Source organism: Bos indicus x Bos taurus, chromosome 1 (assembly GCF_003369695.1).
Source record: "Bos indicus x Bos taurus breed Angus x Brahman F1 hybrid chromosome 1, Bos_hybrid_MaternalHap_v2.0, whole genome shotgun sequence".
Taxonomy (NCBI): Eukaryota; Metazoa; Chordata; class Mammalia; order Artiodactyla; family Bovidae; genus Bos; species Bos indicus x Bos taurus.
The window spans coordinates 153579757-153607433 of record NC_040076.1 but is presented as its reverse complement, the minus strand read 5'-3'; the positions used below and the strand labels follow the sequence as shown (position 1 = coordinate 153607433).

The 27677-nt window shown below is 45.9% G+C and overlaps 1 protein-coding gene across 6 annotated transcripts in view; it reads left to right on the top strand.

The window, feature by feature from the left end:
- The window catches only part of TBC1D5 (TBC1 domain family member 5), a 591406-nt gene that overhangs the window by 428729 nt on the left and 135000 nt on the right, over nucleotides 1–27677 (top strand). For all 6 annotated transcript variants that reach the window (XM_027549609.1, XM_027549590.1, XM_027549600.1 and 3 more), the window contains one exon: nucleotides 17552–17658. In XM_027549609.1, coding sequence (XP_027405410.1) covers nucleotides 17552–17658 — 107 coding nt within the window. The remainder of the gene's footprint in view (nucleotides 1–17551; nucleotides 17659–27677) is intronic.

Sequence of the window (27677 nt, the reverse complement as noted above, 5' to 3'; positions counted from 1 at the left end):
CAAAGAGTTGGACATGACTGAAGCAACTTAGCATGCATGCACTTTGGAAATCAATATCTGAGGATTGGAAAATAAAATTCACTGTCCGTATCAAGGCTACAGATTTATTTTTGCAAATGATGTTTGTTATAATGACAACAAGTAGATGTGATCTCCCAGGAGAATAGAGGAACCATATATTCACAGTCTGTATGGAACAGTCTTAGTTCTATACACTCACTATTGAAGAGTAATAATTATTAACACTGCCTTCTTTCACTCTCAAAGGTACCCCATACAGATCATAGGAATTACATGGTCAGTTTACCTAAGGTGGGTGCTCACAGAAGGAGGAAAATGGGTAAAGGTGTTTCATATCAGTATTTTTAAGAGGCACATGGCACCCACTCCAGTACTCTTGCCTGGAAAATCCCATGGATGGAGGAGCCTGGAAGGCTGCAGTCCATGGGGTCGCTTAGGGTCGGACACGACTGAGCGACTTCACTTTCATGCATTGGAGAAGGAAATGGCAACCCACTCCAGTGTTCTTGCCAGGAGAATCCCAGGGACGGGGGAGCCTAGTGGGCTGCCGTCTATGGGGTCGCACAGAGTTGGACACGACTGAAGTGACTTAGCAGTAGCAGCAGTAGGAAAGGAAGAGCTTGTGTTGTAACATCTCAAAACTGTTCTGTAGAGTAAGGTACGTACCGGGTCAGGAGTGCTGGGGCAGAGTCAGGTAAGGCCGGGCAAGTCCACCTGTGGACGGAGGAACAGTCATTGGAGACCTTTGCCAAAGTGAGTTCCATGGACTGGGGGAGCAAAAGCTGGCTCATGGTAGGTTGGTGAGTAACTGGACAGCTCAGAACTGCAGTAGCCTCTTCTACATTCCTTTTATCTCATGTACATATTAAGTTTTCAACTAAAATTAGCTAAATGAAAAAGAGTGTGCAGATAGCACAAGCAGAGTCGTCTTTAAAAAAGTCCACAGGGAAGGGAAGAGGATAGTCGCAGTTAGAGGTCAGTGGAGGGCAAGGAAGGTTTGATGGCTGCCCATAGAGGGAGACGGTCCCAGCTCCCAGAGGTGTGGAGAGCTGGCAGAGAGGGTGCTTCTCAAGCCAGTCTGAGCTTCTCCTTCAGAGATCAGCGCTGGTATTTCAGTCCTGTTCCGTGAAGATTTATGTTGTTGAAAGTTTCATTGTTTATCACTGGTTCTGAAAACCGACTCCTCCACTCCCCAGTGAGCAACGGGGTTTTGTCTGTCTTGGTGGGCCTCCGTATCCCAGCATGTAGAACTGGACCCAGTGCATAGTAATCCTCCTGACACATATTTTTTGGGGGAAATAATTGAAGAAACAAGGGCCTAGAGGCAGTGGCATGAAATCAGGAGTCCTGTCCAAGGAGGTACCAGTTTCTAGGAGACAGTGGCTGGCAGGGTCACTCAGTGCCTGATAAAGGATGAAACCCGCTGTCTGTGTGAGCAGGGTGGGGCAGGGCTGGGACCGGGAGGTGTGGGGGGCGGCTGCCCAGGAACTAGCACAAGCCCCCTGAGCTGTCAGGGAGCCTGTAGGGCACCCTGGGCAGTGGCACCCGCAATGCTTGAGGGGCAGGGTGCGCAGAGGCGAACAGCGATCCAGGTGTCATGCCAGGTGCGCACCCAACTGCAGGGAGGCAAGGGGGTGGGGGTGCCGAGTGCGCTGTCAGGGAGCAGGTTAGGAGGGAGAGAGGGAGGCAGGCCGGGAAGGACCACCAGGACCTCGGAGCCTCAGAGCACTACCGGGAGTGTAAAACTGTCAGAGCCAAACCCACCAGAGGGTGGCCATCAGAGCCTCAGAGGATTTCAGGGGGCGTACGGAGATAAAGCACCAGAGGGGGTAGGCAGACAGGAGGGCATGGAGCAGGTCGGGGTGTGACCACGGTCAGTCTGTGAAGGGCACACGGAGGAGATGCTGGGATTGGGAGGATTGGGAGGGAGCTGCGATTCTGGTTTGGGCCTCCAGGGACACTTTGTAGAGAACCATGGTAAGAAGCAGTGTAGAAGCAGCACGGTGCACCTGGCAAGGAGCTGTCAGATCAGTGCAGAAGAGCATTGCTCGTTTATTTAATGCCTCAGCCAGCCAACCAGGATTTATTGAGTGCCTGCTGTTTGCCGGCCATGTGGTATATCCGTGACAGTGAGGAAGGGGCAAGCTGGAAGTGGAGACGTGGCGGGACCTCCGGAGATGCGGGTCTCTCATAGACTGGGGGAAGCAGTGGTTTGGAGCCCCGCACCCTGGCCGTCCTCCGGAGGTTGCGGGAGCAGCTGTGGCTGGGAGAGTGAGGACCAAAGGGAGCGGCATCGTCCTTCAGAGAGAAGGACCGAGAAGAGCAGCCAGAGGGCGACATGGAGCCGGATGCGGCCAGCGCGGGCAGAGGGGGCGGTGCTGAGTCCCGGGAGGGTCCGAACCTGGGGAGGTGGAGTCAGGGCCACCAAGCATTCCAGATGGATCGCCAGCTCCGGGTTTCCTCCCCTCTGGGGGGTTCTGACTCGTGACGCCCCGCCCAGGGCACCGGGTGCGGTTGCTCCTCTGCACCCAGCCATTCCCAAGCTCACTCACCAGAACCTTAGAAGGGAGCAGCAGCGTGCGAGGCTCTGGGCGTCTCACGTGTCTTTGGGAGCCGTAGGCGCTGTGTTTGTAGCTCGGTGTTGCTCTTGGAGAAACTAAAAGACCTTCAGTGACGGCGCTGCCTCGTCGAGGCCCGCGCCTCCTGGGTTCAGCGGGGCTGGGGAGGGCCTGTGACCACCTGATGCTGTGCAGAATATCGATTAGGCGTGTGCTTCTCTGAGTCAAGGGTGTCTAGCCTTCCTCATCTTCTCAAAGGAGCATGTCACACACACACACACACACACCACTGAAGATGCCTCCTCATCTTCTCAAAGGAACTGTCACACACACACACACACCAATGCAGATGCCTCCTCATCTTCTCAAAGGAACGTGTCACACACACACACACACACACACACACACACACAGACACACACACACACACACACACACACACACCAGTGAAGATGCACTGCATCTAGTCCCAGCCCTGACTTTACAAGCTCAGGTATTGAGGCCTGACTGAATTACGGACTGAATTTTATCCCCGCAGAGATGTGCTAGCAGCCCTAACCCCTAGCACTCCAGAGGGTGACCTTGCTTGGAGATGGGTGGTTGCAGACAGGATCGGTTAAGATGCGCTCCCACTGGATCAGGCGGGACTGAGGACTGGCGTCCTGGTAAGAAGGTGATGGACACGGAGACGCACAGAGAGGAGGCAGTGTGAGCATTCCCGGCAGAATAACGCCTACGAAGGCAGGACAGAGATTGACGTGACGCATGCCAAGGAGGGGCAAGGACTTCCGGCTGCTGCCAGAGGCTGTGAGAAAGGCCCTGCAGAGATTTTCCCCGGGAGCCCTCAGGAGGAGCGCACCCCGCCAACACAGGAGGCCGAAAGAGGCAGGGAGGTTCCTCCCCGTGGATATGAGCGGGACAGGGCCCTGCCCGTCTTGATTTGGACTTCCGGACTCTGGCCCTGTTAGTGGGCTTCTGTCGTTCCATACCGTCCAGTACTTAGTTAAGCGGCCCTAGCAAGTTAATCCGGTGCCCTTGACAGTCAAGGGGTTGAAAACAGTCCCACTCGGTCTGCGGGCTTAGATCTCGGCGTCCTTGCTTAGTGCTCTTTCTACACATTTCACCATCAGCATCTCATATTTAATTTTTAACAAAAGTATTAAGTTTCTTTATTCACCTTGAACAAAGCTTTCATTCTCTTTGAACGTTAGAGAAATATAATACAACCACTTAACAAATTCTAGATAAATCTTAGAACCAACATGTTCTTTATGAGGCCTCAGAGATGGAGCCCAGCCTCCGTGTTTAGGCAGGCTGGTCCTCACATCACCATTTCCTTGTCTCAGACCCTACCCTGATTTTATTAAGTAAAAGTAAAATTTCACATTGAGAAAAAAAGCAATGTGAATATCACCTGCAGAGAATTTAAAATTTAAGCTTTGAAATGATGTCAAATGGCTGTTCTTCAAACAAAATTTTTGCTTTACCAAAGATGCATAGTAGAATTATTATAAATAGATTGTTCCCAAATATTTTGATCGTTTTTACTTTCTTACATGCTACAAGAAGTGCCTTGTGGGTTGTTGGCTGAATTATGTGGATTAAGATTACATGCAGATGTAAAGGTGAGGAATAAGGAAATGTAATCATGAATCATTACTCCTATAATAGTTTAAAACAGCCCTGCTCTCATCACTGGAGAGGGAAATGGCAACCCACTCCAGTATTCTTACCTGGAGAACCCTGTGGACAGGGGAGCCTGCTGAGCTGCTGTCCGTCGGGTCACATAGAGTCAGACACGACTGAAGCGACTTAGCAGCAGCAGCTTCCATCACACTTTTTTTTTTTTCAATTGGTCCCCTCCTTCTCCTGGCCTCACCTCCCTAGATCTTGCTTCTCCTTTCACACTTGGGACAAAGAAGCTTTTCCCTCCACCCTTCTGGATTATTTCGGCCCCCTCTGACCTACCTCCCACTTTTGCAGTCCTGTGAGATTTCAATCAGGGCCACTCAGTACACTTCCATTGTCCTTCTCTTCTTCCTGTGCGCACGCCTGTGCCACTTGGGAGAGATGGGATTCACGGCGTGGAGAAATCCCGGCTTCTCAACTCATCAGCTCCTCAGGACCAAGGCCGACGTTAAGGTTCTTGCCTGCCCCTGGAGGCATCTGCCGCTGCCTCTGCTCAGCCAGTGGCATCGGTGGCCTCCACGGGAGGGCGCTCTCGAGTCCGGGGTGGGGGCGTGGATCCTGGTGCCGCCATTGCTAGGAGGACAGGCGCCGGGAGCTCTTTTCAGCTTGGCTTTTTTAAAGGAAGCATTGTCTACTTTTAAATTCTAAAATTTTCTGAATCTTTTATTGATTTAAATTTTATTTTATTTTTACTAGTGTCAAAGGAAAACGTTTTCTTTAATTTATAAAGTAACATAACCTTTTATTTGTCCTGTAAACGGTATTAATAGCTAAAACACTATAATCAAATCCATTTAGCAGTAAACTTTGCTAACCAGAAAGTATCTCACAATGTTTATTGTCTCTCTTAATTAGCTCTCTGCCTGAACACTTTGTAAATGGAAAAGTCTCCTCTTGACGCTGGAGCCCACTCCCTGCCTCGTTCTCAGCCAGCACTGTAATCCTTCTGTAGCTGTCTCCTCAGTCATTTCCTGGCCCAGCCTGGACTGACAGTTATGTCCTCTTCGTGGTTTAAAATATTGCTTCTTTTTATTTCATTTTAGGTCTCCCCTTCCTCCTCAGCCGTTATCTGTCTATCTGCCAGTCTTTCCATCTGTCCTACCCTAGAATTTCTGTTTCTCTGTTTTCTCGTTAAAAGCATGTTCAACATTATACTGATGTCAAAATGCACTTTATTTGAACCACAAATTGAATATATTTTGTCTTTTCTGGAAAAGCTTGTAAAGCTTTTCAGTGGAAGCCTTTGGGAACTAGAAGTAAAGACTCCCCCAGATCACAATGTTGTACCTCAGAGTTTGTACCAAAGCACAAGTTGGGATCTTATTTTTGAAGGGATGTTGAAGCAACTCCTGACAGTCAACTCTCTTCCTGTTCAAACAGTAAATATTGACCATCTCAGGTGTAGATATCAACGTACCCTTTGGATTATAAATGTATCGTTTGTATTACTTTGTGTTTTATAATAGTTTTTAAATCTTCTGTATTTCACTAACATAGGTTGATATACCAAAATAACATATTGTCTTTTTTTGTTTGTTTAGATTTTTTAATAAAACAGACTTTATTTTTTAGAGACTTTTTCAGCTCGCTGCAAAATTGAGTGGAAAATACAGAGAGCATCCCTTACACACTCACCTGCACACAGAGCCCACTGTGCTGCCCACACCCCTCGCCAGAGCAGGCCCGTCGTGCCACGGACTCATCACAAACGCCCGAAGGCTGGCATTACCCTCAGGCCGTTCTTGGCGCTGGACTTTGAGTGGGTGTGGCCACCACTGTAGCAGGACGCAGAGTACTTCCCTGCCCTAAAGGCCCTCCCTGCTCCACAGCTTCAGCCCCTTCTCCCTTCTAAGCCAGGACCCCACTGGGGAGGCGGAGAGGCCAGGGGTGGAAGAGTACTGGGTGCTCAGTCACTGGGGGCGAAGGGTCTCCGTGGTTTCCTCCCCTGCGACCATCAGGAGATCCTGGCAGAGGCATCTGCAGAGGACCACTGCCCAGTGCCTCAGCTGAGGAGACGTAACAGAAATGCGCGGAAGGCCATAACCAGAGCATTGGCACGAGACCCTGACTGCAGCAACTCTCGGGGAGTCCAGTTTACCGGCTCGGCAACAGGCGGCTGTGGGGAGGGCAGTTTGCCCCATGAGGCCTGTCAGTGGAAGCCTTTGCTTTCAGGGTTCTTCAGAGAAAAAGAACCAGTAGAAGAGAGAGAGAGAGAGAGAGAGAGATATAGAGAGAGAGAGAAAGAGAGAGAGAGAGAGAGACATAAGAGGAGACTCCTTACAGGAGTTGACTGACACAGTTATTGAGGCCTGGAAGCCCCACAGTCCGCCATCTGCGAGCTGGGAACCGGGAAGGCCAGTGGCATCAGATCAGATCAGATCAGTCACTCAGTTGTGTCCAACTCTTTGCGACCCCATGAATCACAGCACGCCAGGCCTCCCTGTCCATCACCAACTCCCGGAGTTCACTCAGACTCACCTCCATCAAGTCAGTGATGCCATCTAGCCATCTCATCCTCTGTCATCCCCTTCTCCTCTTGTCCCCAATCCCTTCCAGCATCAGAGTCTTTTCCAATGAGTCAACTCTTCGCATCAGGTGGCCAAAGTACTGGAGTTTCAGCTTTAGCATCATTCCTTCCAAAGAAATCCCAGGGCTGATCTCCTTCAGAATGGACTGGCTGGATCTCCTTGCAGTCCAAGGGACTCTCAAGAGTCTTCTCCAACACCACAGTTGAAAAGCATCAGTTCTTCGGCGCTCAGCCTTCTTCACAGTCCAACTCTCACATCCATACATGACCACAGGAAAAACCATAGCCTTGACTAGACGAACCTTTGTTGGCAAAGTAATGTCTCTGCTTTTGAATATGCTATCTAGGTTGGTCATAACTTTCCTTCCAAGGAGTAAGCGTCTTTTAATTTCATGGCTGCAGTCACCATCTGTAGTGATTTTGGAGCCCAGAAAAATAAAGTCTGACACTGTTTCCACTGTTTCCCCATCTATTTCCCATGAAGTGGTGGGACCAGATACCATGATCTTCGTTTTCTGAATGTTGAGCTTTAAGCCAACTTTTTCACTCTCCACTTTAACTTTCATCAAGAGGCTTTTTAGTTCCTCTTCACTTTCTGCCATAAGGGTGGTGTCATCTGCATATCCGAGGTTATTGATATTTCTCCCAGCATAATTCAGCCCAAATCTGAAGGCCTGAGAAGCAGGCGGCTGGTGATGTAAATGCCAGGATCCCAAGGCCTGAGATGCCGGAGCTCAGTATTGGGGGCAGGAGAAATGGACCTCCCAGCTCCAGGAGAGAAGGAGCCCACCTTCTTTGCTTGTCGTTCCATCAGGCTCCCTGCACACAGGATGATGCCCCCTTCCTGGCGACGCTGGATCTCTTTACTCAGTCTGCTGAGTCCAGGGCTCATCTCTCCCAGCCGCACACTCACAGCACACCCAGAAATTACGTTTTACCAGCTATCTGGGCATGCTTTAGGCCGGTCAGGTTGGAAACACAAAGTTAACTGTTCTGTCCTGCTTCTTGCCTGGAAGACACATGGCTGTCTTCCAGAATGGCTGTACCACTTTGCATCCCCAGCAGCAAGGCAGGAAAATTCTTGTTCTGCATCGATCTAGCATCGATGGTGTCAGTGTTTTGGATTTGGGGCATTCTCCTGTGTCACATTGTCTTTTTAATGTCTATTTTTTGCCTCAAAATAATTTATACAGCTCTAGGAATAGAGATATGAAGGGAGAATCAATTTCCTAGTCAAATTCTATTCCATGTTCAAAATTGATACCCCATTCTGGCCTTGTATGAAACTAAAGAGGTGGTCTTATATCCTGGTACCATAATCTTTACCTTCCACGCACTTACTCCTATTCCACAGTTTTCTCTTGCCCTAGAAAGCAATATGACAGGTGGATTCAGGAACTCTAGGACACCTTTTATGGGCAAAAGCCAGCAAAATTGCATGCATCACTGGACTCTTACCCAGAATTACTCAAGCTTCCATGTCCCTGTGCTGCTACCAAAGGAGAATGTACACAGTCCTGCAGGGTGACGGGGGCCATGCTCTCTGATGCAGAGAGAAAGGAAGATGGTGATCTCTGCCTCCCAGTTGCTTAGTTCCCCAGTTCTCCACGCAGGTGCCTCCCCACCTCGATTCTTCTTTTACTTCAGTTCGCTTGCCCAGATGCTCAGTAGAAGTGTCATTAAAATGACAGGGATATCAGATATGAGATGTTTATGTTAAGATCCTGCATTTGCCTTCTTTGCTCCTGAGACCCTATTGAAATAGCATAAACCCATAGGATGCAGAGAATTAGGAAGAAAATTATGGCGGTTTTGGAAGTAGAGAAACAGATGGGTGAGTGATAACTGACTTAGCATGTCCAGGAAAGGGAAATTCAAAATTGATCATGGCGGAAGCCAGGAAATAACCCGTAAAATTTCTAAAAGTGTGGAAATTAGCAGTGCTAGGTACTTCTAGAAGTTGGCAGGAGGAGGGAAAGAGTTAAGACTGAAAAATAAGAACTGGTTAAAAGTCTAAGAAGCAGACATGCAGATCTCCAGCCTTCAGGATTTGCCCTCTGTGGACAGTGTAGTGAAGGGGGTCTTAGCCAGGGCCCCAGGGAATTTCAGTGACCTTGAACCGCTGGCCTTCTTTCTCAGGACATTGAAGCCAGTTTGTCTCCCTCTAGGAAGAGTTTGGGAGAATGTTCTCTGAAGGAATCTAGTTAGCACAAGAGAAGAGGCTCAGGGATGACCTGAGTGGCCTTGGTCATCAGCATTCACAGACCCACCCGCCTGTGCACACACAGCTGGCTTCAAGACACCTTTATACTTCGCCACTCCTACACAGGAGCAGGGAGCCCCAGACACAACGCATTTGAGGAGAGCTTCCAAATGGAAGCAGAGATCTGAAAAACACAGCCAGGAAGAGACCAATTTGCAGGCCACAGAGCCTTTGCAGTAGGGAGAACACTTCTCAGAGATCTAGGAAATACATAATTCAAAGGAAAAATTAATTTAAAATTAAAATATCATAAAAATAGATGTCTGGAATATAAAAGTGGAAAAGTGTCTCAGAAAGAAGTACATGAAACAGAAAATAAAGAAAATTAAGAGGACCAGGCCAGGAGATCCAACATCTAGCTAAGGTGATTTCTTTTAAAAAAAAAAAAAAGGAATAACAAACTCAAAATGAAGAGTAGAAACGAGAAAATCATCAAAGATACAAAGAGAAATTTCTAGTTGAACAAAAGAACAGGAGTTTCTAGATTGAAAGGGCCCGTTACATATGAAAACAGATGCACACCAAGGCATTCATCATCAGTTTACAGAGCAAGATGTGGGGGAGGAGAAGAGAACACGATCGCAGAAGGGATTAGGAATTGAAGTGGTCTCAGGCTTTCCAGCTGGAAACCAAGAAACTCTACAGCAGTGGTACCAACATCCTGAGGGAAGAATATTCCCAACCTAGAGGATTCTGCCTAACCAGACTGTTAACTAATGTCCACATCTTTCAAACAGAAGTTTTAAAAAGTTCATCTCAGGAGCACAGAGCCTTTGGAGGGATGTGCTCCAGCAAACTGAGGGCATGAAGCAAGAAAGACGCGGCTCAGCGCTCTGGGGACAGGAGCACCGCACAGGCAGGAGGCGAAGGGCGTCCTCAGAGCAGGGCGCGGCTCAGCGCTCTGGGGACAGGAGCACCGCACAGGCAGGAGGCAAAGGGCGTCCTCAGAGCGGGGCGCGGCTCAGCGCTCTGGGAAACAGGAGCATCGCACAGGCAGGAGGAGCACCGCACAGGCAGGAGGCGAGGGTGTCCTCAGAGCGGGGGCAGACCCAGGACCTCGCGAGCAGTCTCCTCAGGAGAAAAGCCAGACTGACAGAACAGAGGAGGTGTATATGACTGTGGGAGTTAACTTCATCTTAACTGTGTGTACATGGCTGTATACAGTCAGTCACAAGTGGCGTCCGACCGCTGGGAGCAGTGAGAGCCCTAGCAGAGTGAAGGGCCAAGCCCCCTGCGAAGGGCACGCCCGTGCAGCATCGGCTGCTTGTTGCCACGCGGGAATGCCAGACCAGGGTTACCAGCTCCTAAGATTTTTATGAAATCCACATTTTCCTGAGGAGCATTCTCATTTTTAAATATCAGGAACTGATCAAAATTTTTTTAAATACTGCTAAACAGTTCTCCAGCTGGATGTAGCTCACAAGCTGCCAGACTGCAGCCTCTTTCATTCTAGAAGTTCACTGTCTCACATCACAGTGAGTTTGTGAGGACAGAAGCCTCCAAACTTTACAACTTGTTGACTAGCACAAGCGACAGACTCCTGAGAGTATGATGACTGTCCCCCTCAGACATGGCGGCTACCTGGTTCTGTGTCCACGAGGATGGAGAGGCCTCACATACATTCTTCTAACCAGCATTTATCCAGTAGCCAGGGCTACCCTGGTGGCTCAGATGGCAAACAATCCGTCTGTGGTGCGGGAGACCAGGGTTCGATCCCTGGGTCTGGAAGATGCCCTGGAGAAGGGCATGGCAACCCACTCTAGTACCATGGACAGAGGAGCCTGTCTACAGTCCATGGGATCACAAAGTGTTGGACATGACTGACTTAGTTCAGTTCAGTCACTCAGTTGTGTCCAACTCTTTGCGACTCCAACCCCATGGACTGCAGCACACAGGCCTCCCTGTCCATCACCAACTCCTGGAGTTCACTCAAACTCAACGTCCATCGAGTTGGTGATGCCATCCAACCATCTCATCCTCTGTCATCCCCTTCTCCTCCCGCCTTCAATCTTTCCTAGCATCAGGGTCTTTTCCATTGAGTCAGTTCTTTGCTTCAGGTGGCCAGAGTATTAGAGTTTCAGCTCAGCATCAGTCCTTCCAAGGAACACTCAGGACTGATTTCCTTTAGGATGGACTGGTTGGATCTCCTTGCAGTCTAAGGGACTCTCAAGAGTCTTCTCCAACACCACAGTTCAAAAGCATCAATTCTTTGGCACTCAGCTTTCTTCACAGTCCAACCTCACATCCATACATGACCACTGGAAAAAGCATAGTTTTCACTAGACAGACTGAGTGACTAAGCACACAGATATATACATAACAAAGCAAATGTAAAGGCAGGCAGTTATAAACTACAGGAAAGAAAAGAGGCTATAGAAGAAAAAAGAGTAATTATGATGTACTATAAAAATGAAAACAAAAAAATTTTCTAACCAAAAACTTTGATATAACTTCAGGAGTGTGAGATGAGTAATGTGGGTATGGGTGGAGGATTGAGTTTCAGGGCTGGGGTGTAGTTGCACATGGCAAGTTTCCAGGCACATTGTTTGTGCTTATGACTTAAAAAATTTAGAAATAGTAGTTCTTAGCCCATCTTGTTATCTTGGGAAGGTACATCTAAATGTGAAATTAAATAATTTGAATATCTTTCACTTCAAAATTTTTCAGTTATAAGTACAGTTAACTTCGACTTATATGTAAGTTAACAGTCTCCATTATTTTTTTGTTTGTTACTACGGAGAAACTATTTAAACCAGCTCTCATAGAACCATTCCAGAATAGTTGTAGGCCATTTAAAGGTAGAGGCAGCCAAGTCAGTTCTGCTTCAGGTGAAAAGTAAAAGTGAAAGTTGCTCAGTTGTGTCTGACTTTTTGAGACCCCATGGACTATACAGTCCATGGAATTCTCCATGCCAGGATACTGGAGTGGGTAGCCTTTCCCTTCTCCAGGGGATCTTCCCAAGCCAAGGTTCAAACCCAGGTCTCTCGCATTGCAGGCAGATTCTTTACCAGCTGAGCCACAAGGGAAGCCCAAGAATACTGGAGCGGGTAGCCTATCCCTTTTCCAGGGGATCTTCTCAACCCAGGAATCGAACCGGGGTCTCCTGCATTGCAGGCGAATTCTTTACCAGCTGAGCCACGAGGGTGAAGGAAGTCCTGTTTATTTAGCAGTAGATAAGCCAGATGAGGAAGCACACGACCTCACATCCCTGCCGTTCTGTTGGAAGCCCTGCAGGTAGGGTAAGCACTATTTATAAATGAGAGGAATAAAGGTTTCGTGAAGTTACGTTGCTTGCCTAGATTCACACACAGTAAATGACCAGCCACCATTCTGATGTAGATCTAATCTAGATCATCCAATTTCAAATTCCATAGGTTTTCCTAGATACCGCTCACCTTTGTCTTAGCCTTCCGTAAAGAAGCTCTTCAGTGTGTGGCTTCGGTCGTTTTTTCTTAAAGCATGTGCATCCTTGTGTGCATATGCAAACATTTAGAGAAGAGTTAGCACCTGTCCTTCTGAAACTATTTCAAAACCCTGCAGAAGAGGGAATGCTCCCAAGCTCACTCTATGAGACCACCCTCACCTTGATACCAGAACCAGAGGAAGATCCCGCCAAAAAATTACAGGCCAGCATCACTGATGAACACGGAGGCAAGAGTGCAGCAGAGCCCTGGCAGGCCAGTCTCACGCGCGCTACAGGGACCATGCCCCGTGGTCAAAAGGGGCTTATCCCAGGGGTACAAGGGTGTTCCAGGATCTGCAAATCAGTCCATGCAATATATACCACATTCATAAGTCGAAGAATGTGATCATCTCAGTAAAGCACATACATCCTTAGTTGCAATTGCAGGTACATAGCAAAGTTTCATCTTTTTTTTTTTTTTTTTCAGTCTTTTGCTTGTGTCATTGTCCTGCTCTGGTTGAATTAACACTGGAGAAGGAACAGTGTGGTGGATGGGTTTTTCAGGTTCAGGAAAAGTTTACTATAAAGATCAAAACTAAAATTTCATTCTATCAGATTTCTATTATTCTTGTTAAAAACTTGCATTTTTCTCTTTTACATATGCTAAATTGGCCTCAGTTATTCAACAGTTCTGGGACATAATTACAAATGAAAAATGCTCTGGAAATACAAGTTTTCATTAGTAAATTGGAGATGTCATTATCTGAAAGCAGGGGACAGGAGGGAGGGGAAACTTAACCTCTGCCCGTTTAGGTTTTACTCTGGGATTCTTTTAACAAAAGTTACAAAAGATAGACAAGAAAGTTGATTAACACATACATGTCACGTGTATATGGGAGATACCCGGGGGATAATCAGCGACCCTCAAAGAGATGGCTTTGGATTTCAGGATTAAATATCAACTTAATAGAGACAGGAGAGGGGAGTGTAGCTTCTTAGGGGAGAGTAAATGAATTATAGTTTTTCCAGTGGTCATGTCTGGATGTGAGAGTTGGACTGTGAAGAAAGCTGAGCACCAAAGAATTGATGCTTTTGAACTGTGGTGTTGGAGAAGACTCTTGAGAGTCCCTTGGACTACAAGAAGATCCAACCAGTCCATTCTAAAGATCAGTCCTGGGTGTTCTTTGGAAGGAATGATGCTAAAGCTGAAACTCCAATACTTTGGCCACCTGATTCGAAGAGTTGACTCATTGGAAAAGACTGATGCTGGGAGGGATTGGGGGCAGGAGGAGAAGGGGACGACAGAGGATGAGATGGCTGGATGGCATCACCGACTCAATGGACGTGAGTTTGAGTGAACTCTGGAAGTTGGTGATGGACAGGGAGGCTTGGTGGGGTCGCAAAGAGTCGGACACGACTGAGCAACTGAACTGAAATGAATTTTAGGACAGATGAATTGACCCTGAGAAGAATAAATGGAAAGTATCTTTGTGACAGAGTTTGTCTGGATGGACTTGTGACAGCTGAGTTCCTTTTCTAGCATTTATGGGAGTTAACGGTAAGGGGAGTTCAGAGAAAGCCTCTCCCTGCGCTTGCTGATTCCAAGTGCCTATAGCTCAAAATAATCAGTATCCCAGAGTGGCCTACTGTGGGGTGGCACGTCCTGAAATACCTACAGCCATACTTCAGGGTAGCATGTTCTGCCACCTTTCAGAATTCAGACTCATTCTCCACCACGTCCCTAGTGCTGCTGCCTGGCCCGGGAGTTAGTAACTGCTGAGGTAGCATTCGTTACATTCAGTGGACGGATGGATAGGTGGATGGATGGGAGAAATGGGAGGAAGAGCCTTTGTGCCCTCATTTGTTATGCAAGAAGAATGTTAATACATTATTTACCATCCTTATTTTATGTATTTGTATTTGTAAAACGTATAACTTCTCATAGTTTCAAGTTTTCTCAAGTTGTAATAACATAGGACTGTTGCCTTGGTTCCTCCAAACAAGTGCCTGTGTCAAGATGCTTTAGAGACTGGGTTATGCGGATCTTCCAAGCTATTTACACTTACTGTGGGCTTCCCTGGTAGCTCAACTGGTAAAGAATCTGCCTGCAATGCAGGAGACCCCAATTTGATTCTGGGTTGGGAAGATCCCATGGACAAAGGATAGACTACCCACTCCAGTATTCTTGGGCTTCCCTGGTGGCTCAGACGATAAAGAATCTGCCTGCAATGAGGGAGACCTGGGTTCGATCCCTGGGTTGGAAAGATCCCCTAGAGAAGGGAAAGACTACCCACTCTAGTATTTTTGCCTGGAGAATCCCGTAAAGAGAGAAGCCTGGTGGGCTACAGACCATAGGTTCGCAAAGAGATGGACATGACTGAGCGACTAAGCACAGCACAGCACACAAGAGTACTAATATTAGTTGACTTTTCTGTTTTCAGTGATTATTTGCATCGGTTGTGTCTTTGATTTTCAAAACAATGGCCTTTCAAAGTAAAACCCTGAGTCTTCCACTAGACTTCTGAATTGCAAATCTTGGTTCAGCACCAAATCACCGTGTGATCCAGACAGGTGATTTAACATCTCCAAGGATCAGTTTCCTCATCCGTTCAGTTCAGTTCAGTTCAGTCACTCAGTCGTGTCCCACTCTTTGTGACCCCATGAATCGCAGCACACCAGGCCTCCCTGTCCATCACCAACTCCCGGAGTTCACTCAGACTCACGTCCATCGAATCAGTGATGCCATTCAGCCATCTCATCCTCTGTCGTCCCCTTCTCCTCCTGCCCCCAATCCCTCCCACCATCAGAGTCTTTTCCAATGAGTCAACTCTTCGCATGAGGTGGCCAAAGTACTGGAGTTTCAGCTGTAGCATCATTCCTTCCAAAGAAATCCCAGGGCTGATCTCCTTCAAAATGGACTGGTTGGATCTTCTTGCAATCCAAGGGACTCTCAAGAGTCTTCTCCAACACCACAGTTCAAAAGCATCAATTCTTCAGCCCTCAGCCTTCTTCACAGTCCAACTCTCCCATCCATACATGACCACTGGAAAAACCATAGCCTTGACTAGACAGACCTTTGTTGGTAAAGTAATGTCTCTGCTTTTGAATATGCTATCTAGGTTAGTCATAACTTTCCTTCCAAGGAGTAAGCATCTTTTAATTTCATGGCTGTGTAGACAGGGATAATAACTGTATCCTTGTCGTTAGACTGCCGTGGGAATCACATATGTAGGTGAGGTTTTCGGGATAGTGCCTAATGAAGAAGGTGTCCGCAGGCCAGTCTTGCCTTAGAGGTGACGGCAGTCACAGCTCCCTGTGTTAGGCATCAGCCCTGCTGTGCTTTTGCTTTCTTCAGGGGGAGGACGGTGTTTTGTTCCTCTCTGCTTACCCTCCCAACATAGGGCCAGTCATGGATGAGGTAGTCAATAGATGACTGTTGGAATGAGTGAGGTAGGCAGGTAAATTTCTTTTAAATCAGAAAGTTGTTTTCTAAATGACTAAACTTGAGCTCAGAGAGGTTGCTCCCAACAAGTTTTGAGCAGCTGCTGTAAATCAGTCCCTTAGATCATGTCACTCACTCTCCCGGCAGTGTTACGGGAGGTCTTCAAGTGGAGTCCCAGGAGGAGAGCCCTGTCTTTGAATCCTGAGCCCAGAACCATTTCCATTAAACTCTCCTGCCTGTCTCACAAAACACACAATGATTCTAGGGCCAGTGACTAATATATAATCATAGCATTTGGGAAAATATATGAGTTGTAAAACGAATCGATTATCCAAGTTTTATTGATTTGTTTGATCACAAAGAAAACTATACATGAAAATGTTATACTGTTCTGAATATCCTAGGTTTTTTAATTCTACAGTAAAAAAGACAACAGGTAACTGAGTATGAACATGATAAAATGAACAACTAAGGAAAGAAGAGTCTGAGCAGACACAGAAAGGGTCGGATAAGTGAGTACTTTACAAATGAAAGCAGATGCATGAAATTACAAGCTGTCAGATCAGCGATGGAAATGAAGATGATAAAGTGGCTCCTTCCATAGATTATAATTATTCATTTTGCCTGGTCCTGTCTCCTTTCTCCGTAATGTTCATGGAACGAGGGAGGGGTGGGAAGCTGTCGCAAGGAATGATGTTTCCCACAGAAGAAGGAGAAAAGGAAGTCTAGGAACCCAGGGTATTTCTGATCATAAAACATCGTTTTGTGACTTGTATTGTTTCTGGTGAATTACAGTTGTTTTCTTGTGGAATATTTTTCAACTAACCATTCTGATTAATAAAAAGGATTCAGTTGCAACCACAGGAAGTTGCAGCTGTAAAGTTTGTTCATAGTCGTGCTGCGGAGGCCGTCAGCCTGGCTCCCGAAACCAGCGTCGCCGACGGGCACAGCGGTAGCAGCAGTGGCAGATGGGTGGCCAAGGAACGGAGCGGCTTACACAGACTGGCGGAAAAGGCTGCCTAATAACCACGGCCATGATTAGCTTGATGTGGGGAAAAAGCCTAAATGTCGGTCTAAGGAACATAGGCTTCTCCGTGATGATTTTGACACTTTTCCTGCAAGAAAATGCTGCATAGATATCTTTGCTAAATCCCTTGTTATCTTTAGAAAAACAAATAATTTGAAGAAATTATATTCTTTTTAATTTTGAACTGTGTAATATTTATATATACAGAAAATAAATGGAATATATATAAGTTGCGAAGTATAATAATCGTGGTAAATAATACTTTATGAGAATTTTAAACTGGTCCTTTCCCATTCGTGAGATTTTTGCTCCTTATTTCCAAGCAGCGAAGTAGAGACATTTAAATACAGCCATAAAAATGGCGCGTTTGCACGCACACACCTCGGCTTCTTCCGTCCAGCACCGCCCTGAGGCTGGGGCCTGCGTGCTGGAGTGTGTGCGTGGCACAGTATGCAGCTCCGGAGGCCACTGGGCAGTGATCCCTTCTCCAGCTTCCCTTTATCCAAACGAGCTGAGTTATTGATTTACCTGCTTTGAACCTAAGTTGTTATTTTGTTTCTCTTACTGGTACAGATACCTGAAACAGGATTGCTTCTCAGTTACTTTTTCCCTTCTATTTAGTGATCTCCAGTAACTACCAGACCTGTCTTGGCCTTCTGATGCATTACCCACTCATCGGGGACGTTCACTCACTGATTCTTAAGGCTCTGTTCCTTCGGGACCCGAAGGTAAGCTTCCCAAGCGGGATGTGCACAGGGTTAAGTGGGATGAAAAATTGGCATCTCCTCATGACTCTAAGGATTCGTGATGTAAAATTTGCGTAGTGGCAGATGAATCACCTGCTGAAAGAATTTGCCTTAGAGTCGCAAGCCAACACTCCCGTGCCTGGTGGGCGAGCAGCTCAGCGGGCAGACTTAGAGGACGCCGGCTGAGAGGTGGGAGCGCGCTCTGTTGTCACTCAGAAGGGCCTCCTGCCTGCCTGCTCCCTTGGGAACCCAGGACATGGCTGAGTACCCGCTTCTGCTGGGAACCGTACTTGGTGACCATCAGCTTCCCACACGGAGCCAAAACTGACCCTAGTAGAACCTTGAGGATCATGTGAAGACCAAGACATCAGAGCTCTAAAAAAAACACCCGTTTTCTAAGAGTTTATAATGTAATGAAATACTAAGTTATTTCATATTATGAATGTATATTTATTATGTGGGTTAAGAGTAACCTAATGAAGGAAAGATCTAAATTTTGCACTTAAGTCACCAAAATTTTCTTTATACTCCAGAGAAAAAGTGGGTTCTTTTACAACTAATGTTATATTTCTTGAAAATAAGAACATTAAGTGATCTAAAAAAAAAAACAAAACTGTGACTCCTTGATGCTTCAGAGCCAAACAGAAATACTGGATGGAGCCTGAGAGAGGCAGCCTGGGACAGGAGGCCTCGGTGCCGGGCGGCGGGTGGTAACCCGGCCCTTGGCTCTCTGGCAGGGCCCCTGCAGTCCTGCTGGCCGCGGTGCAACTGTCTGAGTCAGTCTGTCTGCGGGTCCGCTGCCAGGGCGCTGTCTGATCGATGTGGGCCTCCGAATCCACCGTGATCCTGATTCTGAGACATTTCTGTCCTTGCCTCAGTTGTTGACCTCAACCTTTGAGCTTGGTTTAAAATTTTTGTTTTTCTTGTGCCTATTTCTGATGTGCCTATTAATGCCTATGTGCATTCTCAGAAATGCACAATTTTTATATCATTTCTCCTGCACAAAATTTCATTATGTATCAGAAACATAATCCATCAATTCTCTGATACATAGGTAGCTTATCTTTTTTCTGGTAAGGTTTAGGAGTCAGACTATGAAAAACATAAAGTCCCATATTTTTTATGTGTATGTAGGCTGTAGAAGTATATATTTTTAATATGAAATAGCCAAGATTAGTGGCATATCTATAAAAGGAGTAAAGAATGAAGTTGCTGGTCAATGAGGTATCTGAGTTTTGATCTACAGACTTATGGTAAATTCTGCCTGCTCAGCACTGGGAATTATCAGTCATACAGAGTGGGACAGAAATTGCTAAAATAGCCATTTGAATTATCCATTTGTGTGATTTGTTTGGTTTAATTGAAAGGAGAAATGAATCTGTTACGTAAACCATCCATCTTGTTTTTTCCTAGCTATGGTTGTCCTTCCTAGAAACCATTTACGCTTACAGTTGCAGAATTCTAATACTAAACTAATCAATGTTATTAGCAGAATCTGTGATTTTAGAATGCTTTTGAGCTCAAGAAGGTGGTAGACGGACCTCCCCTTGTGGCCCAGTGGATAAGACTGCAGTGCAGTGCAGGGTGCTCGGGTTCAATCCCTACTCAGGGAACTAGATCCGCAGCTACGGCCCGGAGTGTGTGTATACACACACATATAGAGAGAGAGAAGAAGAGAGAGAGAATAATGAAACCAGTTCTACAAGCATTAAATTCTTCTGTAAGGTTTAAGAGAAAAAAAAAAATAGCATAAAAAGGTATCTAAAAAACAGTATTCCTCACTTTTACATTCAGGGTCTTACCAAGTAAAAACAATCAAGGTAAGTATCCAAAAGTTAGGACCTTAAACTGGTATTTCTGAGACATGAGAAGCTGGGCATGGGGTCATGTTGAAAAAGCTTTTGAGAACCCAGTCACGGCGTGGTGACGTCTGTGAGGGAAAATAAAGACAGCCGCAACATTTTAAGGGGGTTTCAGTTGGCCAGCCCAGCAAGGCGGGAGTTGAGCTGAGCGTATGTAATGCTGGCCCACCGACTTTATGAGTGCGGGTCAAATGATAACTGACGTCACTCGGCACTGGTGCCGACTGGAGGTCTGTTGCAGGGCGGGGTCCTGGGTCTAACCAGGAGCCTGAGCTAGGAGTCCGGACACCGGTTCAAGTCTTGACTCTCCTACCACACATCCTGTCATCTGGTGAAATCCACGCTTCCTGAGTCTTGGTCTTCTCTTGTGTTGAATAACTTTGCTTCTGATAACCCACCCATGCAGAGCAGCCTTTGACCATAAAGAACTGACTTCTAATGATATAATAAGATCGAAGACACAAGTGGAAAAAAAACAAAAGTTACGCATATATTCTAAAACTCCCCAAGCAGATATGTAGCTCATGTCAATTATGAACTCATAGAGGAGGCCTTGGACAGTTCAGTTCAGTTCAGTCACTCAGTCGTGTCCGACTGCTTGTGACCCCATGAATTGCAGCACGCCAGGCCTCCCTGTTGGAGAAGGCACTGGCACCCCACTCCAGTACTCTTGCCTGGAAAATCCCATGGGCAGAGGAGCCTGGAAGGCTGCAGGCCATGGGGTCGCTAAGAGTCGGACACGACTGAGCAACTTCACTTTCATTTTTCACTTTCATGCATTGGAGAAGGAAATGGCAACCCACTCCAGTGTTCTTGCCTGGAGAATCCCAGGGACGGGGGAGCCTGGTGGGCTGCCATCTATGGGATCGCACAGAGTTGGACACAACTGAAGCGACTTAGCAGTAGCAGCAGCAGGCCTCCCTGTCCATCACCAACTCCCAAACTCATGTGCATCGAGTTGGTGATGCCATCCAGCCATCTCATCCTCTGTCGTCCCCTTCTCCTCCTACCCCCAATCCCTCCCGGCATCAGGGTCTTTTCCAATGAGTCAACTCTTCGCATGAGGTGGCCGAAGTATTGGAGTTTCAGCTTCAGCATCAGTCCTTCCAGTGAACACCCAGGACTGATCTCCTGGGAGGGAATAAAGAGAGGAGGAACAGGTGTTGCTAGTACCCCACCTCATCCTCTGAAAATCCAGACATCAGAGTGCTTTTGATGTTTCCTGTGTATTAGCAGCAATGGAACACTTAAATCAGAGTGAGTATATACACAGAGGCAGATCTCTGTAAGCTAGTGCAAAGAAGAGGTTTGAAGGGCGGGAGTTTGCTCCCCATGTCCCAGCTTCACGAGGCCGTTGTGCTTAGCGCTGCTGACAGACACAGTAAGACAGGAATGAACACGCAGCTCCGGGCCTCCCTGGTTCATCGTCAGCCTTCAGAGGAGCGCCTCGTCCTCCCGCTAGCCCTCAGTCCCAGTGGAGACTGCTCAGTTGAGGACAGACGGTAGTAGGGCCCGAGACACTGGGCTGTTTCTTGTTCTCCATCAGATGTAGGCAGACGGTAGTAGGGCCCGAGACACTGGGCTGTTTCTTGTTCTCCATCAGATGTAGGCCTTGCTGGGAAACTCCGTCTCATCCCAGCAGACTGAGGTGAGGGGCCTGGACGCTAACCACAGGCTCATGCTCCTCCACGCCTCCAAGCCCTTTGCCACGCTTGGTTTGGTCCTCACTCCAAGCTCCGTGTTGGGCAGAGCGGGTTATCTCTCCTCTTGCTTTTTCAGTGCAGAGGGATTAAGGCCATGTGGCTTTCCCCGGGCCAAGCTGCCTGCAGGCGTGCAGACCAGCTAGAGCGGTTCCAGGCCCTGCTTCTGCTCACCCCGTCCTGAGAGTCTGAGCATCTGCTCTCCCTTCTCCAGGAAGGCCTTCCAGGCTCAGATAAGCAGGTGTTTTCCCTTTGAGTGCCCTCAGCACCTTAGTTTAGCGATTTGCGTAATCGCTGAATCATAGGTTAGCGATTTGCTTGTATCTTTTATCAGTTATCTCTCCTCATGATCCTCTCATTTGACAGCTTTAGCCTTGTGTCCTGCAGTGGTTGCTCTTAAGAAAACAGTGGTAAATTGAATGCTGACTCTAGTCTGGGTGGATCTCAGCTCACCTGTTTTCACCTCCCTTCACCATATCCACATTCCACAGAAACCCTGGTCAGTGGTATATTTGTCAGCTGCCATTTTTATCAAGACAGTGAAGAGACCCTAAGTCTAAAGTTAAAGGACATCGAGTTCCTTAGTTTGCTATCAGACAGAATTATTTGAAAACCTGTTACTACCCTCAGATACCATGGAACAAAGCAGACACAACAAAGAATCCAGTCAGTATATTTCACTTAGACTGTGAGAATTCCAGAACTGCAAAGAACCAAGAAAGTCTGACCACCTTCTCCTTCTGTGTGCGAGCTGAGGATGAGAGTGGAGCTGAGGGCGTATGCAAGGCCGTGCAGCTTGTCAGCAGCAGATCAAGGGGCAGAACCCAGCCAGGTCTTTCAGCCTCCTTCCTGCCGGAGACATGTAGCTTGTATTAGTCTTAAAAATGGTAGAGTCTTAGTTACTGATACTTCTCATGTAGATTCTTTTATTTATAGTAGTAGGTGTTTATGTGCATCTGTAGTAAGTGAAACGGAGGTGTTTGTAAGTGACCCAGGAACTACTTGCAGTGTGGTCAAATGTGTGAAGAGACTGGGCATCAGATGTCTGTAGCGCCCTCTCCTCCGTTCCCCTTACCCTGCGGTTTCTGTTCTTGGCTCTTCAGACCACACTCTGGATGCGTGGTTTCCTGTCTTTTGTTATGTTAGAATCACTGAGCAGATTTCCAAAAGCAATCCACTAAATGAAGTGGGGGATGGAAGGAGGGCAATCTGAAAAATATGAAGGGATTAAAAACATTGTTCTAACTAGTTGTTCAAATTCCAAAAAAAATTTAAAAACCCAATTAGAAACAAAAGTCATAGAGAATGTGAGCATATTGTGTTCCTTAAATAACCAGATGTTCTTTCCTTCCTGAAGGCAGTAAAGGCTCGGAATAAAAGGTTTAAAACTATTGTTTTAAGTTAACTGTGAATTTTGCAAATCTGCTTTTACCCTTCAGCAAATAAAATTCTAATACGGAAACATAAGCAAAGTCATTTTCATTTTTTGGTCCTCTCTTATTTGTGTTGTATGTTGAGTGCTAACCTTATCACAAAGACTTATTACAGATGAAATACAGTACATTGATTAACACTGTAGATTATTCCGTAAAAATTTGACAGCCGTTTGAAAACTAGAATGTTGTCAAAAAATTATTTCTGGTAAGTTCGCAAGCATCTCTTTTAGCAGTGACTGTTACTGTTTATGGGAGAAAACTGCTAGAAATAAGATAACTTAATTCTGTTGTCATTCTTGTACACAAAAACTTCCTATAAAACATAGTGTACAATGTTCTTGGGCTTGGCCAGTTCTGATTTGGCTTTTGTTTGGATTTATGTTAGACTTTGCTTTTTAAATTATAAAATCCAAATACTCAGATTTTATGCCGGTAATAGATTTTTATTTTTTTAATTCCAAAACCCTCACTGTACATGCAACTTTTTTTTTTAATGTCAAATGTCATTTTACTAAAATGTCATATATCAGAATTGAAACGATAAGTGGATTCAAGCCTGGTGATGATGATAGAAGATGCTTCACTCTGGCAATGCCATTATAATGTCTTCTTCTCTGAACGCGGAAGGACCTAAAACCACACACACTGACTCTTTGAGAGTGCACATTGTCCATTTATCTACTTTTTCTAATGTTCTTGTCGAAGGTTCTGTTCAGATTTCCTAGGATACTCTTTGTGTGATTTTGTTATAGAAAGAATGTGTTACTTCTGGTTTTGTCGTCCTTTTTCCCCTCTAAGAGCTGAAGCCGTTCCCTGAAATCTGCCTTTCTTGAAGAGTCGTATTTCTGTGTGTTTTCTCTCTCAGTGACCAAAAGCAGGTGTTTTTTTCTTTGTATCTACACATGACTCTATATTGCTCTTTTTATCACTAGATTTTAACCAGCTGAATGTTTACTGTAGTTAATATTTAGGTATTGGTGATTCCTCAGTTATGTTTTCACATTCAATCAGAAATATAGACTTTTTGAAATAGACTAACCTTAAAATCCTCAAGTTTTACTTCTGAGTAAATAGTGGTTTTCAAAAATCTATAAAAGAGTAATCAAAATATCTTTATTGAGCCAGTATTTGAGTTGGTTATTTATTATGTTCAGACATTTCATAAAGCAGAATTATGTGTTTCTCTAAACTTATTAAGGGTTTCCTAGGGCCTTTAATAATTCTGGATTCGTTTTCTAAAAGTATTGTGAGTCTGTCATTCAGCAGATCTTCACCGCGTGTCGCCCTGCACGGGCACTGCTCAGCTGCGGGCGACATTGAAGGTGGACGGAGAAAGGAAAGAGCAGCAGCCCTTCCCATAACAGGCAAGCAGAGAAAGTGCTCAGTTTGTCGCGTGTTACAGAAGGTGCGAATAGGATGTCATCCTTAAAGTGAGAAGAGGGGGAAGAATCTGACTAGATGAAGACCTCCGTGGGTTGGTCTAAAGGCTCTCTCTCAGGAGGTACCATTTCAGGTGAGAACTGTTGGAGAGGAAGGAACTGTGCAGCCAAAGAGCAGGGAAAGGCGCCTCCAAGAAAGGGAACAGCAAACACAGACGCCACGGGAGGAAGGAGCTTGGACGGTTAGTGGAGCCAGAAGGCCAGCGAAACTCCCGGGCCTGCCTGAGACACGGCTGGGCCCTAGGGGCTGCGAGAAGCTCCAGAAAGACGCTGGGCTCCTGACGGCTCTGCCTGATGGTTAAGACCCCTTATCATAGACGACTCTTGCTCTCAGGCAGAAGTGCCAAAAACTCTTCTTAAAGGAGCTCCTCACCCCTTGGTAAAACACGTTCATTTATTCAGACCTCCAGGAAAACACACCCATTTATTCAAACCTCTACACTGAAAAGGCAAAATGATAGGATACTGAAAGAACTCCCCAGGTCAGTAGGTGCCCAGTATGCTACTGGAGATCAGTGGAGAAATAACTCCAGAAAGAACGAAGGGATGGAGTCAAAGCAAAAACAATACCCAGTTGCAGATGTTACTGGTCATAGAAGCAAGGTCTGATGCTGTAAAGAGCAATATTGCATAGTAACCTGGAATGTCAGGTCCATGAATCAAGGCAAATTGGAAGTGGTCAAACAGGAGATGGCAAGAGTGAATGTCGACAATCTAGGATTCAGCGAACTAAAATGGACTGGAATGGGTGGATTTAACTCAGAAGACCATTATATCTACTACTGTGGGCAGGAATCCCTTAGAATAAATGGAGTAGCCATCATGGTCAACAAAAGAGTCCGAAATGCAGTACTTGGATGCAGTCTCAAAAATGACAGAATGATCTGTGTTCGTTTCCAAGTGGCACCCCACTCCAGTACTTTTGCCTAGAAAATCCCATGGATGGAGGAGCCTGGTAGGCTGCAGTTCATGGGGTCCCTAGAGTCGGACACGACTGAGCGACTTCACTTTCACTTTTCACTTTCATGCATTGGAGAAGGAAATGGCAACCCACTCCAGTGTTCTTGCCTGGAGAATCCCAGGGAGGGGAAGCCTGGTTGGCTGCCGTCTATGGGGTCGCACAGAGTCGGACACGACTGAAACGACGCAGCAGCAGCAGCAGCCAAGTTTATGCCCCAACCAGTAACACTGAAGAAGCTGAAGTTGAACGGTTCTATGAAGACCTCCAAGACCTTTTAGAACTGACACCCCAAAAAGATGTCCTTTTCATTATAGGGGACTGGATTGCAAAAGTAGGAAGTCAAGAAACACGTGTGTTAACAGGCAAATTTGACCTTGGAATACAGAATAAAGCAGGGCAAAGGCTAATAGAATTTTGCCAAGAGAACGGACTGGTGATAGCAAACACCCTCTTCCAACAACACGAGAGAAGACTCTACACATGGACATCACCAGATGGTCAACACTGAAATCAGATTGATTATATTCTTTGCCAAAGATGGAGAAGCTCTATACTCTCAGCAAAAACAAGACCGGGAGCAGACTGTGGCTCAGATCATGAACTCCTTATTGCCAAATTCAGACTTAAATTGAAGAAAGCAAGGAAAACCACTAGACCATTCAGGTATAACCTAAATCAAATCCCTTATGATTATAGAGTGGAAGTGAGAAATAGATTTAAGGGCCTAGATCTGATAGATAGAGTGCCTGATGAACTATGGACTGAGGTTCATGACATTGTACAGGAGACAGGGATCAAGACCATCCCCATGGAAAAGAAATGCAAAAAAGCAAAATGGCTGTCTGGGGAGGCCTTACAAATAGCTGTGAAACGAAGAGAAGTGAAAAGCAATGGAGAAAAGGAAAGATATGAGCATCTGAATGCAGAGTTCCAAAGAATAGCAAGGAGAGATAAGAAAGCCTTCCTCAGCAATCAATGCAAAGAAATAGAGGAAAACAACAGAATGGGAAAGACTAGAGATCTCTTCAAGAAAATTAGATATACCAAGGGAACATTTCATGAAAAGATGGGCTCAATAGAGGACAGAAATGGTATGGACCTAACAGAAGCAGAAGATATTAAGAAGAGGTGGCAAGAATACACAGAAGAACTGTCCAAAAAAATCTTCATGACCAAGATAATCACGATGGTGTGATCATTCACCTAGAGCCAGACATCCTGGAATGTGAAGTCAAGTGGGCCTTAGGAAGCATCACTATGAACAAAGCTAATGGAGGTGATGGAATTCCAGTTGAGCTATTCCAAATCCTGAATGATGATCCTGTGAAGGTGCTGCACTCAATATGCCAGCAAATTTGGAAAACTCAGCAGTGGCCACAGGACTGGAAAAGGTCAGTTTTCATTCCAATCCCAAAGAAAGGCAATGCTAAAGAATGCTCAAACTACTGCACAATTGCACTCATCTCACACACTAGTCAAGTAATGCTCAAAGTTCTCCAAGCCAGGCTTCAGCAATATGTGAACCATGAACTTCCAGATGTTCAAGCTGGTTTTAGAAAAGGCAAAGGAACCAGAGATCAAATTGCCAACATCCGCTGGATCATGGAAAAAGAAAGAGTTCCACAAAAAAACATCTATTTCTGCTTTATTAACTATGCCAAAGCCTTTGGCTGTGTGGATCACAATAAACCGTGGAAAATTCTGAAAGAGATGGGAATACCAGACCACCTGACCTGCCTCTTGAGAAACCTATATGCAGTTCAGGAAGCAACAGTTAGAACCAGATATGGAACAATGGACTGGTTCCAAATTGGGAAAGGAGTACGTCAAGGCTGTATATTGTCACCCTGCTTATTTAACTTATATGCAGAGTACATCATGCAAAATAACAGGATGTATGAAGCATAAGCAGGAATCAAGATTTCCAGGAGAAGAATCAATAACCTTAGATATGCAGATGACACCACCCTTAATGCAGAAAGTGAAGAAGAACTGAAGAGCCTCTTGATGAGAATGAAAAAGCTGGCTTAAAGCTCAGCATTCAAAAAACAAAGATCATGGCATCCAGTCCTATCACTTCCTGGCAAATAGATGGGGAAACAATGAAAACAGTGACTGACTTTATATTTTTGGGCTCCAAAATCACTGCAGATGGTGACTGCAGCCATGAAATTAAAAGACACTTGCTCCTTAGAAGAAAAGCTATGACCAACCTAGACAGCATACTAAAAAGCAGAGCCATTAATTTGCTGACAAAGGTCCGTCTAGTCAAAGCTATGGTTTTTCCAGTAGTCATGTATGGGTGTGAGAGTTGGTCTATAAAGAAAGCTGAGTGCCGAAGAATTGATGGTTTTGAACTGTGGTGTTGGAGAAGACTCTTGAGAGTCCCTTGGACTGCAAGGAGATCCAACCAGTCCATCCTAAAGGAGATCAGTCCTGAATATTCATTGGAAGGACAGATGCTGAAGCTAAAACTCCAATACTTTGGTTACCTGATGTGAAGAACTGACCCAGTTGAAAAGACCCTGATGCTAGGAAAGATTGAAGGCAGGATGAGAAGTGAGCAACAGAGGATGAGATGGTTGGAAGGCATCACCGACTCG